The following is a 17500-nucleotide window of genomic DNA, read 5'->3' as shown; positions in this document are numbered from 1 at the left end:
CTATTTGGCATACAGGATGTGTTCTGCAAAGTTATTGAAAGTGGTGTAGGAGGTAAAACATATGACATAATTAAATCAATGTATACTGGCAATAGGTGCAGCATTAAAATTGGCAAAAGAACAGAATTCTTTAACCAGGGGCGGGGCCTTCGCCAGGGTTGTAATCTGAGCCCTGCTCTCTTCAATATTTACATCAACGAATTGGCCACTATTCTAGAAAAATCCTCAGCCCCTGGTGTTAGTCTCCACAATTCAGAGATTAAATGCCTACTCTTCGCAGACAACCTATGCCTGCTGTTACCCACAGCACATGGCCTACAGCAGAGCTTGGACCTGCTAGAGCAGTACTGCCAGACCTGGGCCGGATCTCAGGGAATTAGACCAAAGTTCTCAATTGGTACAACATATATAGAGTACTGCACACACTACAATTACTTAGGTTTAAAAATAAGCTCAACTGGACACCATAATGATGCAGTGAATGAACTGAGAGAGAAAGCACGCAGGGCATTCTAAGCCATTAAAAAAACAAATTAAAATTGAAATACCTATTAAAATTTCGCTAAAACTAATTGAACCAATTGCACTTTATGGCAGTGAGGTGTGGGGTCCACTTGCAAAACAAGATTTCATCAAATGGGACAAACACCCCATTGAAACCCCACATGCAGAGTTCTGTAAGATTCTGTAAGATTCTCCTACATGTCCAGAGGAAAACAATGCATGCTGGGCAGAATTAGGCCAATATCCACTAATAATAAAAACTCAAAAAAGAGCAATTAAGTTTTTGGAAACATCTAAAATACAATGACCACCTCTCATATCATTACCAAGCCCTTCAATGCCAAGAGCTGAGCAAAGAAAAAAAGTCCCCTCATCCAGCAGGTCCTGGGGCTGAGTTCACAAATGTGTTCTACTAACACACTGAAGCCTCAGGACCAGAACATCCAATCAATCAGAATAAAATAAATTACAACACAATCAAAACAAACTACATTGCTTATTGGGAAACACAAGCACAAACACAAAGCAAAATGCAGTGCTATCTGGCCCCCTAAATTGACAGTACACCATGGTTAACTATGTGACCATGGTTACTGATCAAAACCTTAGAAAAACCTTGACAAATTACAGGCTCAATGAGCACAGCCTTGCCATTGAGAAGGGTAGACACAGGAAAACCTGGCTCCCTGTAGAGGAAAGGCTGTGCACAACAGCAGAACCTGAGACAGAGCTGCATTTCCTGACTAAATGTAAAAAATCTAAAACAATTAGAGAGTGTCATTTCCCCAAATTTGAAACCCTTTTTAAAGGTTTAAAATACCTCTCTGATGAGGATAGGCTGCCCGTCCTGTTGGGGGAGGACGCAGAGAGCTGTGGGTTGGCAGCGCACTACATTGCTGCCTGCCATAAGATGAGGAACAGTGTCTGACAGACCAATCAACCTGCACATGTACTCTACTGTATAATTATTGTTGTTGTTCAATGTATGGTTATTTTGACACTTGGTTATTGTTGTTACTGTTGTCCCGTCGACAATTTTGATTCTTCTTATTTTAATATTGTAAATATCCAAAGTAAGCTTTGGCAATATGTATATTGTTACGTCATGCCAATAAAGCAAATTTAATTTAATTGAGAGAGAGAGAGAGAGAGAGAGAGAGAAAGATAATGAGAGAGAGAGAGAAAGATAATGAGAGAGAAAGAAAGAGAGAGAGACGGGGAGAGAGAGAGAGAGAAAGAAAGAAAGATAATGAGAGAGAGAGAGAGAGAGAGAGAGAGGAGAGAGAGAGGATGGAGAGAGAAAGATAATGAGAGAGAAAGAAAGAGACTGAGAGAGAGAGAGAGAGAGAGAGAGAGAGAGAGAGAGAGAGGAGGGAGAGAGAGAGAGCGAGCGAGAGGAGGGAGTGAGAGTGAGTGAGAGGAGGGAGAGAGAGCGAGAGGAGGGAGTGCGAGAGAGCGAGAGGAGGGAGTGAGAGTGAGTGAGAGGAGGGAGTGAGAGAGAGCGAGAGGAGGGAGTGAGAGAGAGTGAGAGAAGGGAGTGAGACAGAGTGAGAGGAGGGAGTGAGTGAGTGGAGGGAGTGAGCGTGAGTGAGAGGCGGGAGTGAGAGTGAGTGAGAGGAGTGAGAGAGTGAGAGTGAGTGAGAGAGAGTCAGAGGAGGGAGTGAGAGAGAGGGAGTGGGAGTGAGTGAGAGGATGGAGTGAGAGAGAGCGAGAGGAGGGAGAGAGAGAGAGAGGATAAATTAGAGAATATAACCATCCAGTGACCAGACCCCAGATTATTTTTTAATCAAATCAGTTGGCATGCTTGTAATTCATAAGCTCCTTGTATTAATCTTGCCTGTACTTGTGCCCTCTCCGATGACATATTCATTTTTCATAAGCGCAGGATTAGACAGCACGCATGTATATGTTTTACTAATATCGCACCACATCCTTGTAACCCTTAAATTAGTTTTTCCCCCTCTCCCTCTCTTTTTTTATTTTGTTTTGTTCCATCCATCATTTGCCTGATAGACCCTGGCCAATGTATGTCCCCATCACAATGCTTTTTGCTGAATGGGAATTTAAAAGAGAGAAAAATGACACACACAAAAGACATAATCTGCATCCGTTTGTAATGTAAGGATGGTGGTGCATGATCAGAGAGGAGAGGCCTTGTGTTCTACTGGCTGTAACATCCCCTGAAGCTAGCTAGCATCTGGTCGTCCCCTGGCTTGGCTTGGCTACATCGAATTTATCCAAATATCCACTCACATCACATGGCCTGTTTATGGATGAGATGGAAATCCATGCCCGAGATGAATATTACATGGCCTCACTCTCTACCTTATTCTCCCTCCCTCCTGCATGCTATACCTAGCGCCATAATGTTGGGTTCAGTGGAGCAGAAGGAGTGCTGAGAGAGACAGCGAGGGCTATTCGTTAGCTAGTCAACTATCTCTCAGCTCACACACACACACACCGAGCTAGTCATCTATCGCTCAGCTCTATGTCAGTGGCAGGGACCAAAGTCAATGCAGTTGTAAATGAGAGTCGCAGTTGTCACAGTTGTAGTCGCAGTTGTAAATGAGAACTTGTTCTCAACTGGCCTACCTGGTTAAATGAAGGTGAAAAAATACAAATCAAAATGCATTTACACTCCCGTATTACCAGCAGTATCATTACCAGCAGCATGGTCTGATTTGGTCTGGCCTGGTTTGGCCTGGTTTGGTCTGGTTTGGTCTGGCCTGGTTTGGCCTGGTCTGGTTTGGTCTGGCCTGGTTTCATCTGGTCTAGTCTGGCCTGGCCTGTTCTGGTTTGACCTGGTCTAGTCTGGCCTGGCCTGGTTTTGTCTGGCCAGGTCTGGTTTTGCCTGGTCTGCTCTGGCCTGCTCTGGTTTTGTCTGGTTTGGCCTGTTCTGGCCTGGTCTGTTTGCTTGTTGTTGTGCTCTGCTCTTATTTTGCTCTTTTCCAGCTTAAAAAGTGAGTGTGTCCATCTCCGTGCCCAATCTGCGATGAGGATAATTGTAAAACACACAGCAGTAAACTCCGGGGAGGCAGCTTAAACACAAACCACATATCCAAGACCGAGATCTCTTAAACAAAGAGTCACAGAGAGAGAGAGAGAGATGGAGAGAAAGAGGGAGAGGTGGAGAGAGAGAGATGGAGAAAAAGGTGGAGAGAGAGAGATGGAGAAAAAGAGAGGTGGAGAGAGATAGAGAGAGATGGAGAGGGAGAGATGAGAGCTTTTCCCTTGCTTCATTGACATTGTCTTTTTTTTAATCCAGTGTCATTTTAGATGAATTCTAATCCATGTTTCATTTTCCATGCAAATGTCCCTATGTGGATTAATTCCAGATTGCTTTGTGCAGTGTAGAGATGGAGCATGTCAGTGGTATGGCTTAGGGGCCTCTCTTTATAAATATCTTACTAAACAAAGACCCTGCATGAAAATCAGCCTGTCAGCTAAGGAAATTACTGACTCTACCTGCTTCAAATTAGCAAGGAAATTAGTCATTGTTTGTTTGGCCCAATGTTGTTCTATTCATTTCTCATAAAATTTGAATTCTACAGATGAGTGAAACGAAACGGGAAAAGTATGCAAACGAGATCAAATCTGGAATATTTTAGATGAACAAATTCCTATTTGCAAAACATGTTTGTTTGCACGGATGTGTCCCATAAATTTAGCCAGATTTGAAATTAGGGTTGGTCAATCTCTGCCGTTCCTAGATGTTAGATTAAAATATATTAAACATATTAGCATATTTAATTATAAGCCTACAGCTATTAGTTTTATTTTGATTTTAATCATTGCGTGGGTGAATGTCTTGATCAATTTGTCAAATGTGACATCCGCTCCCTTCATATTCATCTCTCATTAAAAACAAGACGAGGATGAGAAAATAAAAAAAGGCAACAAATAAAAATAGATTGCCTAAAATATTGCATTAATTAAAATATACTTAATTTGGTCATTAGTTCCCCTCGAAAACATCTAGGTGCCTCTGTCCGTGTAACTTAGTGTGCTGCTGTTTGCCTGGCTGTGCTGCTCTGTCCGTGTAACTTAGTGTGCTGCTGTTTGCCTGGCTGTGCTGCTCTGTCCGTGTGACTTAGTGTGCTGCTGTTTGCCTGGCTGTGCTGCTCTGTCCGTGTGACTTAGTGTGCTGCTGTTTGCCTGGCTGTGCTGCTCTGTCCGTGGGAGTGTGGCATTCTAATGTTATCAGGTGACTCTGAGGTCAGGATAATACATAACCTTAGACCACTAGGCCTCTAAATCAACCTCTCTTTCCCTTTTCTCCCTCCTCTCTTTCTCTTTCTCTCTCTTCCCCACCCATCGCTCTCTCTCTCTCTCCCTCAATTCCTCTCCCCCCTCTCTCTCTCCCCCTTCTCTATCTCTCCCTCCATTTTGCTCTCTCTACCTTCTCTCTCTCTCTCCCTCTCTCCCACCCTCCCTCTTTCTCTCTGTCCATTGTCAGAGTAAATTTACTGCCCTGTAACCTAAGCCCCTCTGCCAAATCTCAGGACTGCTAAATTGAATAGTAAATCCAACCAGCCTCTGACCAGCAGAGCCCTCTTAACAAAATCTTAGAAATATATATTATTTTACTGACTTGTACCCAATATTGTATTGCTCTATTTTTATTTTAATAGATTGTTTATGTTTAAAGATTAGATAGTAATTATGTATTTCTAAAGAAAAATGTGATAACACGTAATAACACATGAACCTCCGGTTTTTGTGAAAATGAAGTTTGCTGCGTTAGATTTACCGTAAAGGGCGCATGCAGAAATAGGTATGTGAGAAAACCATTAGGAGCGATTCTATTGTCGGCATTGCTTTTGAGGAACAATTTAGGACAGAATTAGCCTGGTGTTCAAGAGAGAACTGGATTGGACACACCGGTGTATGTGTTTGAGTGTGTATCTGTGTACGTCATGCACACATTTGTGTGTGCGTATATATGTGTGTATACTTGTGACTGTGTATACACTTGGCGTCCTAACTACCATTGACAGTAGTAAATAAAGATGGGTGGGGAAGCATGGTTGTTTTCTCTCCTGCAATGCAAACGGTCTGAACGTCATAAATCACTTTTTGATTTATCTAATCAGCCAAGGTCCTGCTGTAGCCAGCCATTTGTCATTGTAGGAGGAACCTTGTCAGGCCTGTTCTAGCCCTCCCCTCATCGCCCCACTGCCTCTCCGACGCGCTGCACAGCATCAGGACACGCAGGGAGAGAGAGAAAATAGGAGCGTCATTAAGTGTGAGGCTCAGAAACAAAGGAGAATGAGACGTCTCTCTCTCTTTCTCTCTCCCCCCACATCTTTTTATTTTCTTTATGACCATTCAGGGGCCAAGGGAGAAAAGGACAGTGTGTTAGATGGAGATAGGTAGCAGAGAATTAGACACCAGCTATCATGTAAAGTCAAGTGCATAGATGTAGTGTACATAGTTTCCCTACTCAAGTTGATCACATCATCTCGTGAAAGGCTCTGTGTAATTCCACTTACAATATGGATGAGAGGCATCTATAGTTTTGAATTCCACTGTGTGGGTCTTGAAATGGTCGCATGCATATGATGCATTTGCGGCGCTCGCCACTCAGCCCTGTGTAAAGTGGTTGAAGAGGGATTCCATTTTGTCCATGTTCAAGGTGACAGTTTGTTTCTTCAGACAGTGGAGTGCCGCCTTGACTGTGACGGAGCTATAAACCTGATGAAAACAGCATGATGATTAAGAAAAGAAATCAGTAGGACACACACACACACACACACACGCTATACATTCACATTCAATATGATGACAATCAATGTCAGTGGGGGCTACGCGTCTGTCTTCTCCTCGCCAGATTGTCAGTGTGTTTACAACTACCTCTTGTCCTCCTCTCTCCTCCTGGATGTCATTTAGTTGTAAATTGACTGGAAGATGGAGGGAGAAAATTGAAAGATGAAATTAGAAACGGTCATAATAAATGGAGGGTGGGAGGGAAGGAGGGAAGGAGGGAAGGAGAGAGTAGAGAAAAGGTCAGGTGATTGTGATGGGTGTGACGAGACCAGACCCAACTGGCCAATGAGCTGGTAGGGTTTACTGTCATGAGATGTATGTGACATGGCTCACACACACACACACACACACACACACACACACACACACACACACACACACACACACACACACACACACACACACACACACACACACACACACACACACACACACACACACACACACACACACACACACACACACACGCACCAGCCCTGCAGGGCCATCAAAGACCAGCGGAGGGTTACCTTCATATTCCAGGCTGCAGAGAATTTCTCAGATGCTGTTGGAAATTCACATTGTGATTTCTTTTCTCTCCCTCTATTTTTTTATTTTCTTCTTCGCCTCACTCTGTCACTTTTCCTTGACAGGCCAATATTTCAGACTGCAGATATAGGGGGATTACATATAAAATAAGTGGAAGTCCGCTTAATGCAGCAGAATTGAAATGCGTGAACGAGTGGGAGGAATTGATATGCACCGAGCACAAATACAGGGCAGGGAATAATATGGAATAGAAAATGTTGTTTTCTTCTTCTCTCCATGTATCAATGCTTTCCTTTTTTCCTTTTTGTATTTGTGCGACTACAGTGAAGCGTTGAGTTGCAAGAATGAGACTCACAATATTGCCTTGAGTAACCAGACAAGGGAGAGAGAGAAGAGGGAGAGGAGGGGATAGAGAGAGAGGGGGGAGAGGAGGAGATAGAAAAAGAGAGAGAGAGGAGGAGATAGACAGAGAGAGAGAGAGAGAGGAGATAGGAGAGGAGAGAGGGAGGGAGAGGAGGAGATAGAAAAAGAGAGAGAGAGAGGGAGGGAGAGGAGGAGATAGAAAGAGAGAGAGAGAGAGGAGGAGATAGACAGAGAGAGAGAGGGAGGGAGAGGAGGAGATAGAAAAAGAAAGAGAGAGAGAGGGAGGGAGAGGAGGAGATAGAAAAGAGAGAGAGAGAGGATGAGATAGAAAAAGAGAGAGAGAGGGAGGGAGAGGAGGAGATAGACAGAGAGAGAGAGAGGAGGAGATAGAAAAATAGAGAGAGAGGAGGAGATAGACAGAGAGAGAGAGAGAGGAGGAGATAGAAAAAGAGAGAGAGAGGGAGGGAGAGGATGAGATAGAAAAAGAGAGAGAGAGGAGGAGATAGAAAAAGAGAGAGCGAGAGGGAGGGAGAGGAGGAGATAGAAAAAGAGAGAGAGAGAGAGAGGGAGGGAGAGGAGGAGATAGAAAAAGAGAGCGAGAGGAGATAGAAAAATAGAGAGAAAGAGGGAGGGAGAGGAGGAGATAGAAAAAGAGAGAGAGAGAGAGAAGGAGGGAGAGGAGGAGATAGAAAAAGAGAGCGAGAGGAGATAGAAAAAGAGAGAGAGAGAGAGGAGGAGATAGAAAAAGAGAGAGAGAGGAGGATATAGACAGAGAGAGAGAGAGAGAGAGAGAGAGAGAGAGAGAGAGAGAGAGAGAGAGAGAGAGAGGGAGATAGACATAGAGGGAGGGAGAGAGGAGGGGATAGACAGACAGAGAGAGAGAGAGAGAGAGAGAGAGAGGGAGATAGACATAGAGGGAGGGAGAGAGGAGGGGATAGACAGAGAGAGAGAAAGAGAGGGAGAGAGAGAGGAGGAGATAGAAAAAGAGAGAGAGAGAGGGAGGGAGAGGAGGAGATAGAAAAAGAGAGAGAGAGAGGGGGAGATAGAGAGGGAGAAGCAGAGAGGGAGGGAGGAGGAGAGAGAGAGGAGGAGATAGAGAGGGAGGGAGAGGGAGAAGAGAGAGAGGAGGAGATAGACAGAGAGAGGAGCGTAGTGGGGTGCTACTGCTGTTTCTTTGTGTTGTGCAGAGAGAGTAAATTGCACTGGCAGAGTGTAGCTACACACACACACACACACACATACATACACAATTTGGCTGTATCTAAGGATGAGGTAATGAAAGATTTATCAGTGGGCAGCAGCGTCTCTATATACAACCAGAGGCAGATCTCTTAGCATTGGGTTCTGCTGCAGTCACGTAAACCACCTCCCCACCTCCAGCCGTGACCAGGAAACGGCTTGAATATTTACTGTGTGTGTGTGCAGATGCGTGTGTATGTGTACATGTTTGCCTGATTGTGTACGTGTGTGTGTTTGGAGGAAGAGGGGTGCCAGATGCATATGGCCTAATGAAGTGTATAATATTACCATAACATTTTGTGTATGTCTTGCTGTGATAATGAGGCTGGTTTGATTTTCTATCCATTTCTCCATGTCCTCGGGGCAGAATGACTCAATGTATATGAATGATAATTAGGACGGTGATACAATAGGTCGACACTTCTAGCCCCACAGCCAATGTCTGTCACAAGATGAAAATCATGATGAAAATCACCACGTGTCCATCTGTATTTTAATTTGATACACATTATTTGTGACAGACATTGATTAATTGACCATTTTTTTGCCTTCATCCATTGAGAACTATGATTTTACTAGAATATATTTTTTTATAACAGAGATACAACACAATAAAATAATTTTCCTCTGTGCTGTCTTGTGTTTTAGGAGTGAACTCTCTGTCTAAAGAGTCTCCTGGATCCAACGCTGTGGGAAAACGCTCCATGCTGACAGAGAGACAGAATGACAGCCCGCCCAAAAGGCCCAAGTCTGCAGAGGGGAAGACCAGCGTTAACGAGCAGGTATGCTAAGCTAACTGCTAATGCTCCATGATAAACCGACAGGTAAAGCTATATTTAACCAGATAGCAGGTATGCTAAGAGTAAATGTCCTAGAGAGTAGTGTGCTGTCAACAGAACTCAAAGGGTTAACCCTAAAGTAATCCCTCACTGACAGAACACTTTAGCATCACCCATAGAACGTTCTCGCTCCTTTGTGTTCTTAAGTGGAATGCCTACCTGCCTGCACCAGGCAAGGCTAGGCCCTCTCCCGGTCCCTCTCTCTTTGCATGTCTTTAAATGATATGTGTTTTTAAATTAGATTATGAAGTATTAGCTTGTCTGGTGGAGGGCCCTGAGTGGAAGGAGGCCTGAGTCATTTCAGAAATGGATTACATTAAGGCAGGTGGCTGGGGGCGGCCATTTTAGGAGTACTCCCTGTAATGAGGGCTAGGCGGGACACGGGGAGGCGACACACCTTTGTCAGCTCTAATCTCCTGATTAGAAATTCCCTCCAATCATGTTTCCCACTAATAAAATTGCACGAGTCGAGGGGCTTAAGTGCATTACATGGAAAGGCGCTTGATCTACATTTTGTGTGTAAAGGTAAAGTGGGACGAGAACAGGGGTGGGGGGGTAGTTACGATTTGTTTAGCTGAGGGGAAATTCAGTTCAATCTTTTAGCCCTAAGTGCATGAGACATCTTCGGAGCACTCTGTCGTCTAGGTTTCTCAGTGCTGTTAAAAATGCCATGTTTGTACTTGTTCTGCAGTGTTTCCCAGTAATAAGCATGCTGTCTCTCTCTCCCAGCAGGTGCAGCAGTGCCCCTATTGTAACTACAGCAGTAAAGACGCCAACAGGATACAGCTCCACGTGGTGTCCCAGCATTCCATGCAGCAGCCAGTGATCAGCTGCCCACTGTGCCAAGACGTCCTGAGCAACAAGATCCACCTGCAGCTCCACCTCACACACCTGCACAGTGTGGCTCCAGACTGTGTTGAGAAACTGCTTATGACCGTATGTTTGATTCATAGATAACTTAAGAAAAAATGCGGAGGAAAAATCTAATTTGCTTCTAATGGCATTGCACGTACAGTACATTTTTCTCAATGTCTAAAGGTTCTCTGAAGAGTTTTCTTTAATCACGTTCAAGATCTATAATGTTGAAATGGCAAGTAGAAAAATGGCTTGGCTGTCCAGTGCTCCCTACAGTCCCATAACCAACTCTGGTCAGTGCTGTCACTGTGCAGTCCTATGCATTTATCCCACTCTCCCGAGAATACCTGACAGTTAAGCAAATTCCACTTTCTGAAAATGACCTCTTTTTATTGTTGAGAGGCTAGTTGAAAGGTACACCTCTTTAACATGTGTTTTGGTATTTGCGGTGAACTTTTGGACTCAACGTCTTAACCGCTGCACTATCATTATTGTTAATATCAATAAAAATATTGTCAGCAGCACCTGCACCAATATTATAGTTATTAAATGATAGATTATCTGTTATTACATTTTATATTTTGATGCTTTTTAATACCATTTTGTTATGATGCATGTTGCAATTATGGATGTTATGATTAAGATGATGTTGTTTTTGTTGTGTGACTTTGATAGGTGGCTGGGCCTGATGTGATGGTGCCCAATAACATGATGCATCCTTCACCTGGACAAGACAACGCTCTGTCTCTGATGGATGCTTCTGCTGTTCTCTCTGAGAAGTATCGAAAGCCCACAGGTACGCAGAGCTCGTTTACCCCTGCCGGTATTGAATGCACTGTTTTGAGGTTGTTTGGAAAGGGTCATTATTTCACCATCTTGAGTTACAGTAAGTGTCCTTGGGTTGTAGAAGGGCCCTGCTACACAAATGAAACAAAATATTACAGACAAGTTTTACATTTCCAGACATGATATTCAGTGCATTTGTACAATGTCTTTTGTTCATGAATTTAATTGGTTTTTCATTGTCCTTGCTCAGGGAACAGTTCCAAGGAAGAGATGAACAGCACAGGCCAAGGCAAGAGTGAACTAGACCTCCATGGAGAGGAACACAAACCCCCCAAGGATGGGTCTGAAGCCCCAGACTGGAAGAGGTCTGTTGTGGTCGGGCAGGATCGAAAGAGCCCTGACTCCCTCCAGGACCATCTGAACGACCTCCAGAGATGCCAGCAGCAACAGCAACAGCTCTCGGTCTCCGACCGCCACGTCTACAAATACCGCTGCAACCACTGCAGCCTGGCCTTCAAGACCATGCAGAAGCTGCAGATACATTCCCAGTACCATGCCATCCGGGCGGCCACCATGTGCAGCCTCTGCCAACGGAGCTTCCGGACATTCTTGGCGCTCCGGAAGCACTTGGAGAACGGACATCCGGAGCTGAGCGAAGCCGAGGTCCAGCAGCTCTGCGGCAGCCTGCAGGTAAACGGAGATTTCCTCTCCGAGAGCGAGGCCAGGGCCTACGAGGAGGCCCAGCAGGCCTTCGAACAGGAAATGGAGAAAGACGATGAGCTGGATCTGGAAGAGAAGGCCAGCCCAACAGGAAGTGACAGTAGCTCGTTGCTAGATGACATGGGAGCCGAAACTAAGCGAACCCTCCCCTTCAGGAAAGGCCCCAACTTCACCATGGAGAAGTTCCTGGACCCGTCCCGGCCGTACAAGTGCACGGTGTGTAAGGAGTCCTTCACCCAGAAAAACATCCTCCTGGTCCACTACAACTCTGTCTCTCACCTGCACAAGCTGAAGAAGGTTCTCCAGGAGGCCTCCAGCCCGGTTCCTGCAGAGACCAACAACAATGTAGACAACAAACCATTCAAATGCAATATCTGCAATGTTGCCTACAGCCAAAGCTCAACCCTGGAGATCCACATGAGGTCTGTGCTGCATCAGACCAAAGCTAGAACTGCCAAAACAGAGAAAAGCAGCAGCAGTAGCAGTGGAGGGAGTGGGAACACTAGTGGCGTGGCTCCATGCAGTAGCCCAGCCCCAAACGTACAAGGCAACAACACCAACTCAGACACTGCTAGAAGCGTGACGCCGTCGGCTAACAAAGAAAACACTGTAGATGCCAAAGAAGCCAAAAACAGCAGCAACAACGCAAAGCAAACTACTGATCATGTCTCTGCACAGCAAAGCCATCAGAACGCTCAGTCCCAAGCTCAGCTACAGATGCAGCTCCAACACGAGCTCCAGCAGCAGGCTGCCTTTTTCCAGCCCCAGTTCCTTAACCCGGCTTTCTTCCCCCAGTTCGGCATGACCCCAGAGGCTCTGCTTCAGTTCCAGCAGCCACAGTTCCTGTTCCCCTTCTACATCCCAGGGGCAGAATTCAACCTGAGCCCAGAGCTGGCTCTTCACTCAGCCGCCGCTTTCGGAATGCCAGGATTGACTGGTTCTTTCCTGGAAGACCTGAAGCAGCAGATGCAGCAGCAACACCAGCTACAGCAGGCTCAGGCTCAGCAGCAGGCTCAGGCTCAGCAACAGCAGCAACAAGCATCCCAGTTGCAGCTCCAGCAGCAGAAAAACCAGCAACTGCAGAGCCACAAGCCCAAAATGGAGCCCAATGCTGTGTCAGTGTCTGACATACAGATGTCCAGAGAGGCAGAAGAGCATCTGGAAAAACAGGAGAGCAAAGCAAAGATGGAGAATGGAGGGGATGGAGTCAGTGAGGGAGGAAAGGACAACAAAGAGAAAAAGTCCAAGTTTCCCGAGCCGCTGATTCCTCCTCCACGTATCGTGTCAGGAGCCAGAGGAAATGCAGCCAAGGCCCTTCTGGAGAACTTTGGATTTGAGCTGGTCATCCAGTACAATGAAAACAGGCAGAAAAACCAGAAGAAAAACAAAGAAGGAGAACAACAACAACAACCGCAAAAAGTGGAGATCAATAACGACAAGCTGGAATGTGGGATATGTGGAAAGCTCTTCTCCAACATGCTCATTCTCAAAAGCCACCAAGAGCACATCCATGGACAGTTCTTCCCTTATGGAGAGCTGGAGAAGTTTGCCCAGCAGTACAGAGAGGCCTATGACAAGCTTTACCCCATTAACCCCCCTTCCCCAGAGACTCCCCCACCTCCGCCTCCCCCTCCTCCTCCCCCACCAGCCCCAGTGACCACCCAGCAAGCTCCCTCCAACTCCATGAGCAAGCCCCAGATCCAGGCCCCATCCCCTGCCCCTCAACAGGCTACCCAGCCCCAGCCACCACTCCCACCTCCCCCTCCTCCACCGCCCTCTGCACCCCCACAGGTTTCTCCCTCTTCCGTCCCACTAGATTTCTCCCTTTTCCCCCCTCTGATGATGCAGTCCATCCAGCACCAAGGGTTACACCCTCAACTCGCCCTGCAGCTGCCTACAATGGACTCCCTGTCCTCTGATCTCACCCAGCTCTGTCAGCAGCAGTTAGGCCTCGATCCAAACTTCCTGAGGCAGTCCCAGTTCAAGCGCCCCCGAACCCGCATCACGGACGACCAGCTGAAGGTCCTCAGAGCTCACTTTGACATCAACAACTCGCCCAATGAGGAGCAGATTCAAGAGATGGCCGACAAGTCCGGCCTCCCCCAGAAAGTCATCAAGCACTGGTTCCGTAACACCCTCTTTAAAGAGAGGCAACGAAGCAAAGATTCTCCTTATAACTTCAACATTCCACCTATTACCACATTGGAGGATATTAGGCTGGAGTCCCAGTATAGTACACTGGAGTACTACAGGACTGATGCCACTTTGAACAAGAGGTCCTCCAGGACAAGGTTCACTGACTACCAACTAAGGGTCCTGCAGGACTTCTTTGACACAAACGCTTACCCGAAAGACGATGAGATTGAGCAGCTCTCCACTGTGCTTAACCTGCCATCGAGGGTAATCGTTGTGTGGTTCCAAAACGCCCGCCAGAAGGCCCGGAAGAGCTACGAGAACCAGGCAGATGCTAAAGACAACGAGAAGAAAGAACTGACGAATGAGCGCTACATCCGCACCAGCAACATGCAGTACCAGTGCAAGAAATGCAGTGTGGTGTTCCCGCGAATCTTTGACCTGATCACCCACCAGAAGAAGACGTGCTACAAGGATGAGGATGAGGAAGGGAATGAGGACAACCAATCTGAAGAGTACATGGATATGGGAGAGCCAGGCCCAGCAAAGCACCCAGAGTCATCCAAGCATCATCATGTAACAGCCACTAGCTCAGGCTCCAGCTCCCCTCTGATGCCCTCCCCTCGCCCCAACCTGGGGAAGACCTCGCCCAAGCCTGAACCTCCCTCTGAGCCCAAACCTAAAGAGCCAGAACCTGCCCCTTCCCCAGTTATGATGAAGTCTCTACCGGACCCCAGACCCTCCAAGGCCTCCACCCCTCAGCCACCCCCTCAGAAGACCCCCCAGCCCCAGATGTCCAGACCCCACTCCCAGCCTCAGTCAGCCGCCATCCCCTCCAGCCCCCTCTCCCTCGCCCTCTCCTCCCTCACTAACAGCCTCCCTCCCCAGATGCTCCAATACCAGTGCGACCAGTGCAAGATAGCCTTCCCAAGTGTTGAGCTATGGCAGGAGCACCAGCATATGCATTTCTTGGCTGCCCAGAACCAGTTCCTCCATTCCCAGTTCTTGGAAAGGCCCATGGACATGCCTTATATGATCTTCGACCCCAATAATCCTCTGATGACTAGCCAGCTGCTATCGGGAGGACTCCAGATGCCAATTCAAAGCGGCTCTGGTTTGTCCTCAGGCCCTAGCTCTGGCTCCATGAAGAGAAAACTAGACGAGAAAGAGGATGGATCCAATGAAAAAGATAACGGAAACATGACTGAAGAACAGCACAGAGACAAACGTCTCAGAACTACCATCACCCCAGAACAACTAGAGATCCTCTACGACAAATACTTGCTGGACTCAAATCCCACAAGGAAGATGCTGGATCACATCGCCCGTGAGGTCGGCCTGAAGAAGAGAGTGGTGCAGGTGTGGTTTCAGAACACACGCGCCCGAGAGAGAAAGGGACAGTTCAGAGCTCTGGGGCCCTCCCAGTCACACAAGAAATGCCCTTTTTGCCGGGCGCTGTTCAAGGCCAAGTCAGCTTTGGACAGCCATATCCGCTCTAGACACTGGCATGAAGCCAAACAGGCAGGGTTTAGTCTGCCCAATAGCCCACTGATGAACCAAGACGATGGAGGCGAGAGCCCACACAAGTACAACTTCTTTGAGTATCCACAGCTACCCACCAAGACTGAGCCGAATGAGTACGAGCTGCCCCCAGCCTCCTCAACGCCAGTCAAACCATCTGAGGCACCGTTAAAAAACTTATTGAGCCCTTCATCCTTAAAAGCAGAAAACTGTGATGAATCTGAAGGGCTTAACATTAATTCTGCAGAGGCCTCATCCTACGACATCAACAACAAAATGGACTTTGACGAAACCTCGTCCATCAACACGGCCATAAGTGACGCCACAACCGGAGACGAAGGCAACAACGAGTTAGAGAGCCTCACGGCCAATGGAGGGGACAAGCTGGGATGCGACAGCAAGAGCAACCAGGCCCAGAGCTCTGACGGGGGTGGCGACGACCGCTTCCCCTTCAGCATGGTGAGCCCCTCCCTTAGCTACTCGGGCAAGGACGGAGACTCCTGCTCCTACTCCTACTCCTACTACAGCTCCAGAGATGACGACATGGACGACAACAACGACCAGAGCGAGACCTCCAGCCTGACCGACCCCAGCTCTCCCAGCCCCTTCGGAAGTGGAAACCCCTTCAAGTCTGGGAAGGGCAGCGGCAGTGGTGGCGATAGACCAGGCCACAAGCGCTTCAGGACTCAGATGAGCAACCTTCAGCTGAAAGTCCTCAAAGCTTGCTTTAGCGACTACCGCACACCAACCATGCATGAGTGTGAGATGCTGGGCAGCGAGATTGGCCTCCCCAAGCGCGTGATTCAGGTGTGGTTCCAGAATGCCCGCGCCAAGGAAAAGAAGTTCAAAATCAACATCGGAAAGCCATTCATGATCAGTCAAGGCGGGCCGGATGGGCCCCGGCCGGAGTGTACTTTGTGTGGTGTGAAGTACACTGCCCGGATGTCCATCCGCGACCACATTTTCTCCAAACAGCACATTGCTAAAGTGCAGGAGACTCTGGGCAACCAGGTGGACAGAGAGAAGGACTATCTAACGCCCACCACGGTCCGTCAGCTGATGGCTCAGCAGGAGATGGATCGTCTGAAAAAGGCCGGGAGCGACGGGTTCTGCAGCCTGGCCGCCCAGCAGCTTCAGACTGCAATGGACCAGAACAATGCACTTCACGGCCTCAGCCTGCCCTCAGGCTACCCCGGGATCTCTGGACTTCCGCCGGTACTACTTCCTGGGGTCAACGGGCCATCCTCACTTCCTGTTTACCCACCCAACACACCTGGTGAGTTAGTATGACGAACATAGAACACACAGAGAATAGTAGCTTTATTTTGAACATTTATTGTCCGTACTTTATATGCACAAAAGACTCTTTCTCTACTCTACTTTCTCTGCTCATTCCATTACAGTGTTGTTGTTGGTGGGTATAGAGATTTTGACCAAACGTTGGAGATTGTGTAAAGGACACTTTAATGCATGATCTCAACGTTCAGTGCGGAACTACTAAATCAAATAATAATTTAAAAGCAAATGCATTTTTATCATTGGTTTTATTTGTAGTGTTTATTTCCCCTTCTCTCCTTTGATGTGGGTTTGGTATATTTATAATATCCTCATGTTGGTATCTCATAAGGCGCATGTGACAATTTTGATCCATAACAAAATCTTTAAAAAATAAAATAAAGTATATCATAACTGCAAACATTTCCATAATGTCATACTGAACACTATTTCAATAGTAATGTTAGGGTGAATATAAATATATTTCAATATAATTTATACCACTGTATTTCAGCTTTAGCGTCTCCCGGTGCTGGTATGCTTGGGTTCCCCACCCCAGCCACCCCCTCTCCTGCCATGTCTCTCAGCACTACCCAAACCAAGACTCTTCTGCAGACTCCTCCACCTCCTCCTCCTCCTCCTCCACCTCCTCCTGTTTCCTCCATCCCTCTGACTTCAACCAACCACATTGAGCAGCACAGAAAATACCAAGAGAGAGACAGCAACAACAGCAGCAGCAAGAAATCAGTGGAGAAACCGCACCACCAGAAGAAGGCAAAGGAAAGAGAAGCGGAGAATGGCGGCCGTCCACAGACCCCCAACGTCAGCCACAACAAGAAGAGGGAAAAGCCGTCTCCAGCCATGGGCAAACCAGGAAGTGAGGGCCATCTGGATGCCGCTCAACTGCAGGCTCTTCAGAACGCCCTGGCCGGCGCCACAGACCCAAGCTCCTTCCTGGGAGGCCAGTTCCT

The 17500-nt window shown here is 47.2% G+C and overlaps 1 protein-coding gene across 3 annotated transcripts in view; it reads left to right on the top strand.

Moving 5' to 3' along the window:
- The window catches only part of zfhx4 (zinc finger homeobox 4), a 114472-nt gene that overhangs the window by 92949 nt on the left and 4023 nt on the right, over window positions 1–17500 (top strand). For all 3 annotated transcript variants that reach the window (XM_071414828.1, XM_071414829.1, XM_071414827.1), the window contains exons 8-12: window positions 9049–9182; window positions 9969–10175; window positions 10770–10890; window positions 11131–16530; window positions 17044–17500. The exon at window positions 17044–17500 is cut by the window's right edge and continues 4023 nt beyond it. In XM_071414828.1, the coding sequence (XP_071270929.1) occupies window positions 9049–9182; window positions 9969–10175; window positions 10770–10890; window positions 11131–16530; window positions 17044–17500 (6319 nt within the window). The remainder of the gene's footprint in view (window positions 1–9048; window positions 9183–9968; window positions 10176–10769; window positions 10891–11130; window positions 16531–17043) is intronic.

Source organism: Salvelinus alpinus, chromosome 8, assembly GCF_045679555.1.
Source record: "Salvelinus alpinus chromosome 8, SLU_Salpinus.1, whole genome shotgun sequence".
In the NCBI taxonomy this organism is placed as follows: Eukaryota; Metazoa; Chordata; class Actinopteri; order Salmoniformes; family Salmonidae; genus Salvelinus; species Salvelinus alpinus.
This window is presented reverse-complemented; position numbering and strand designations above follow the sequence as displayed.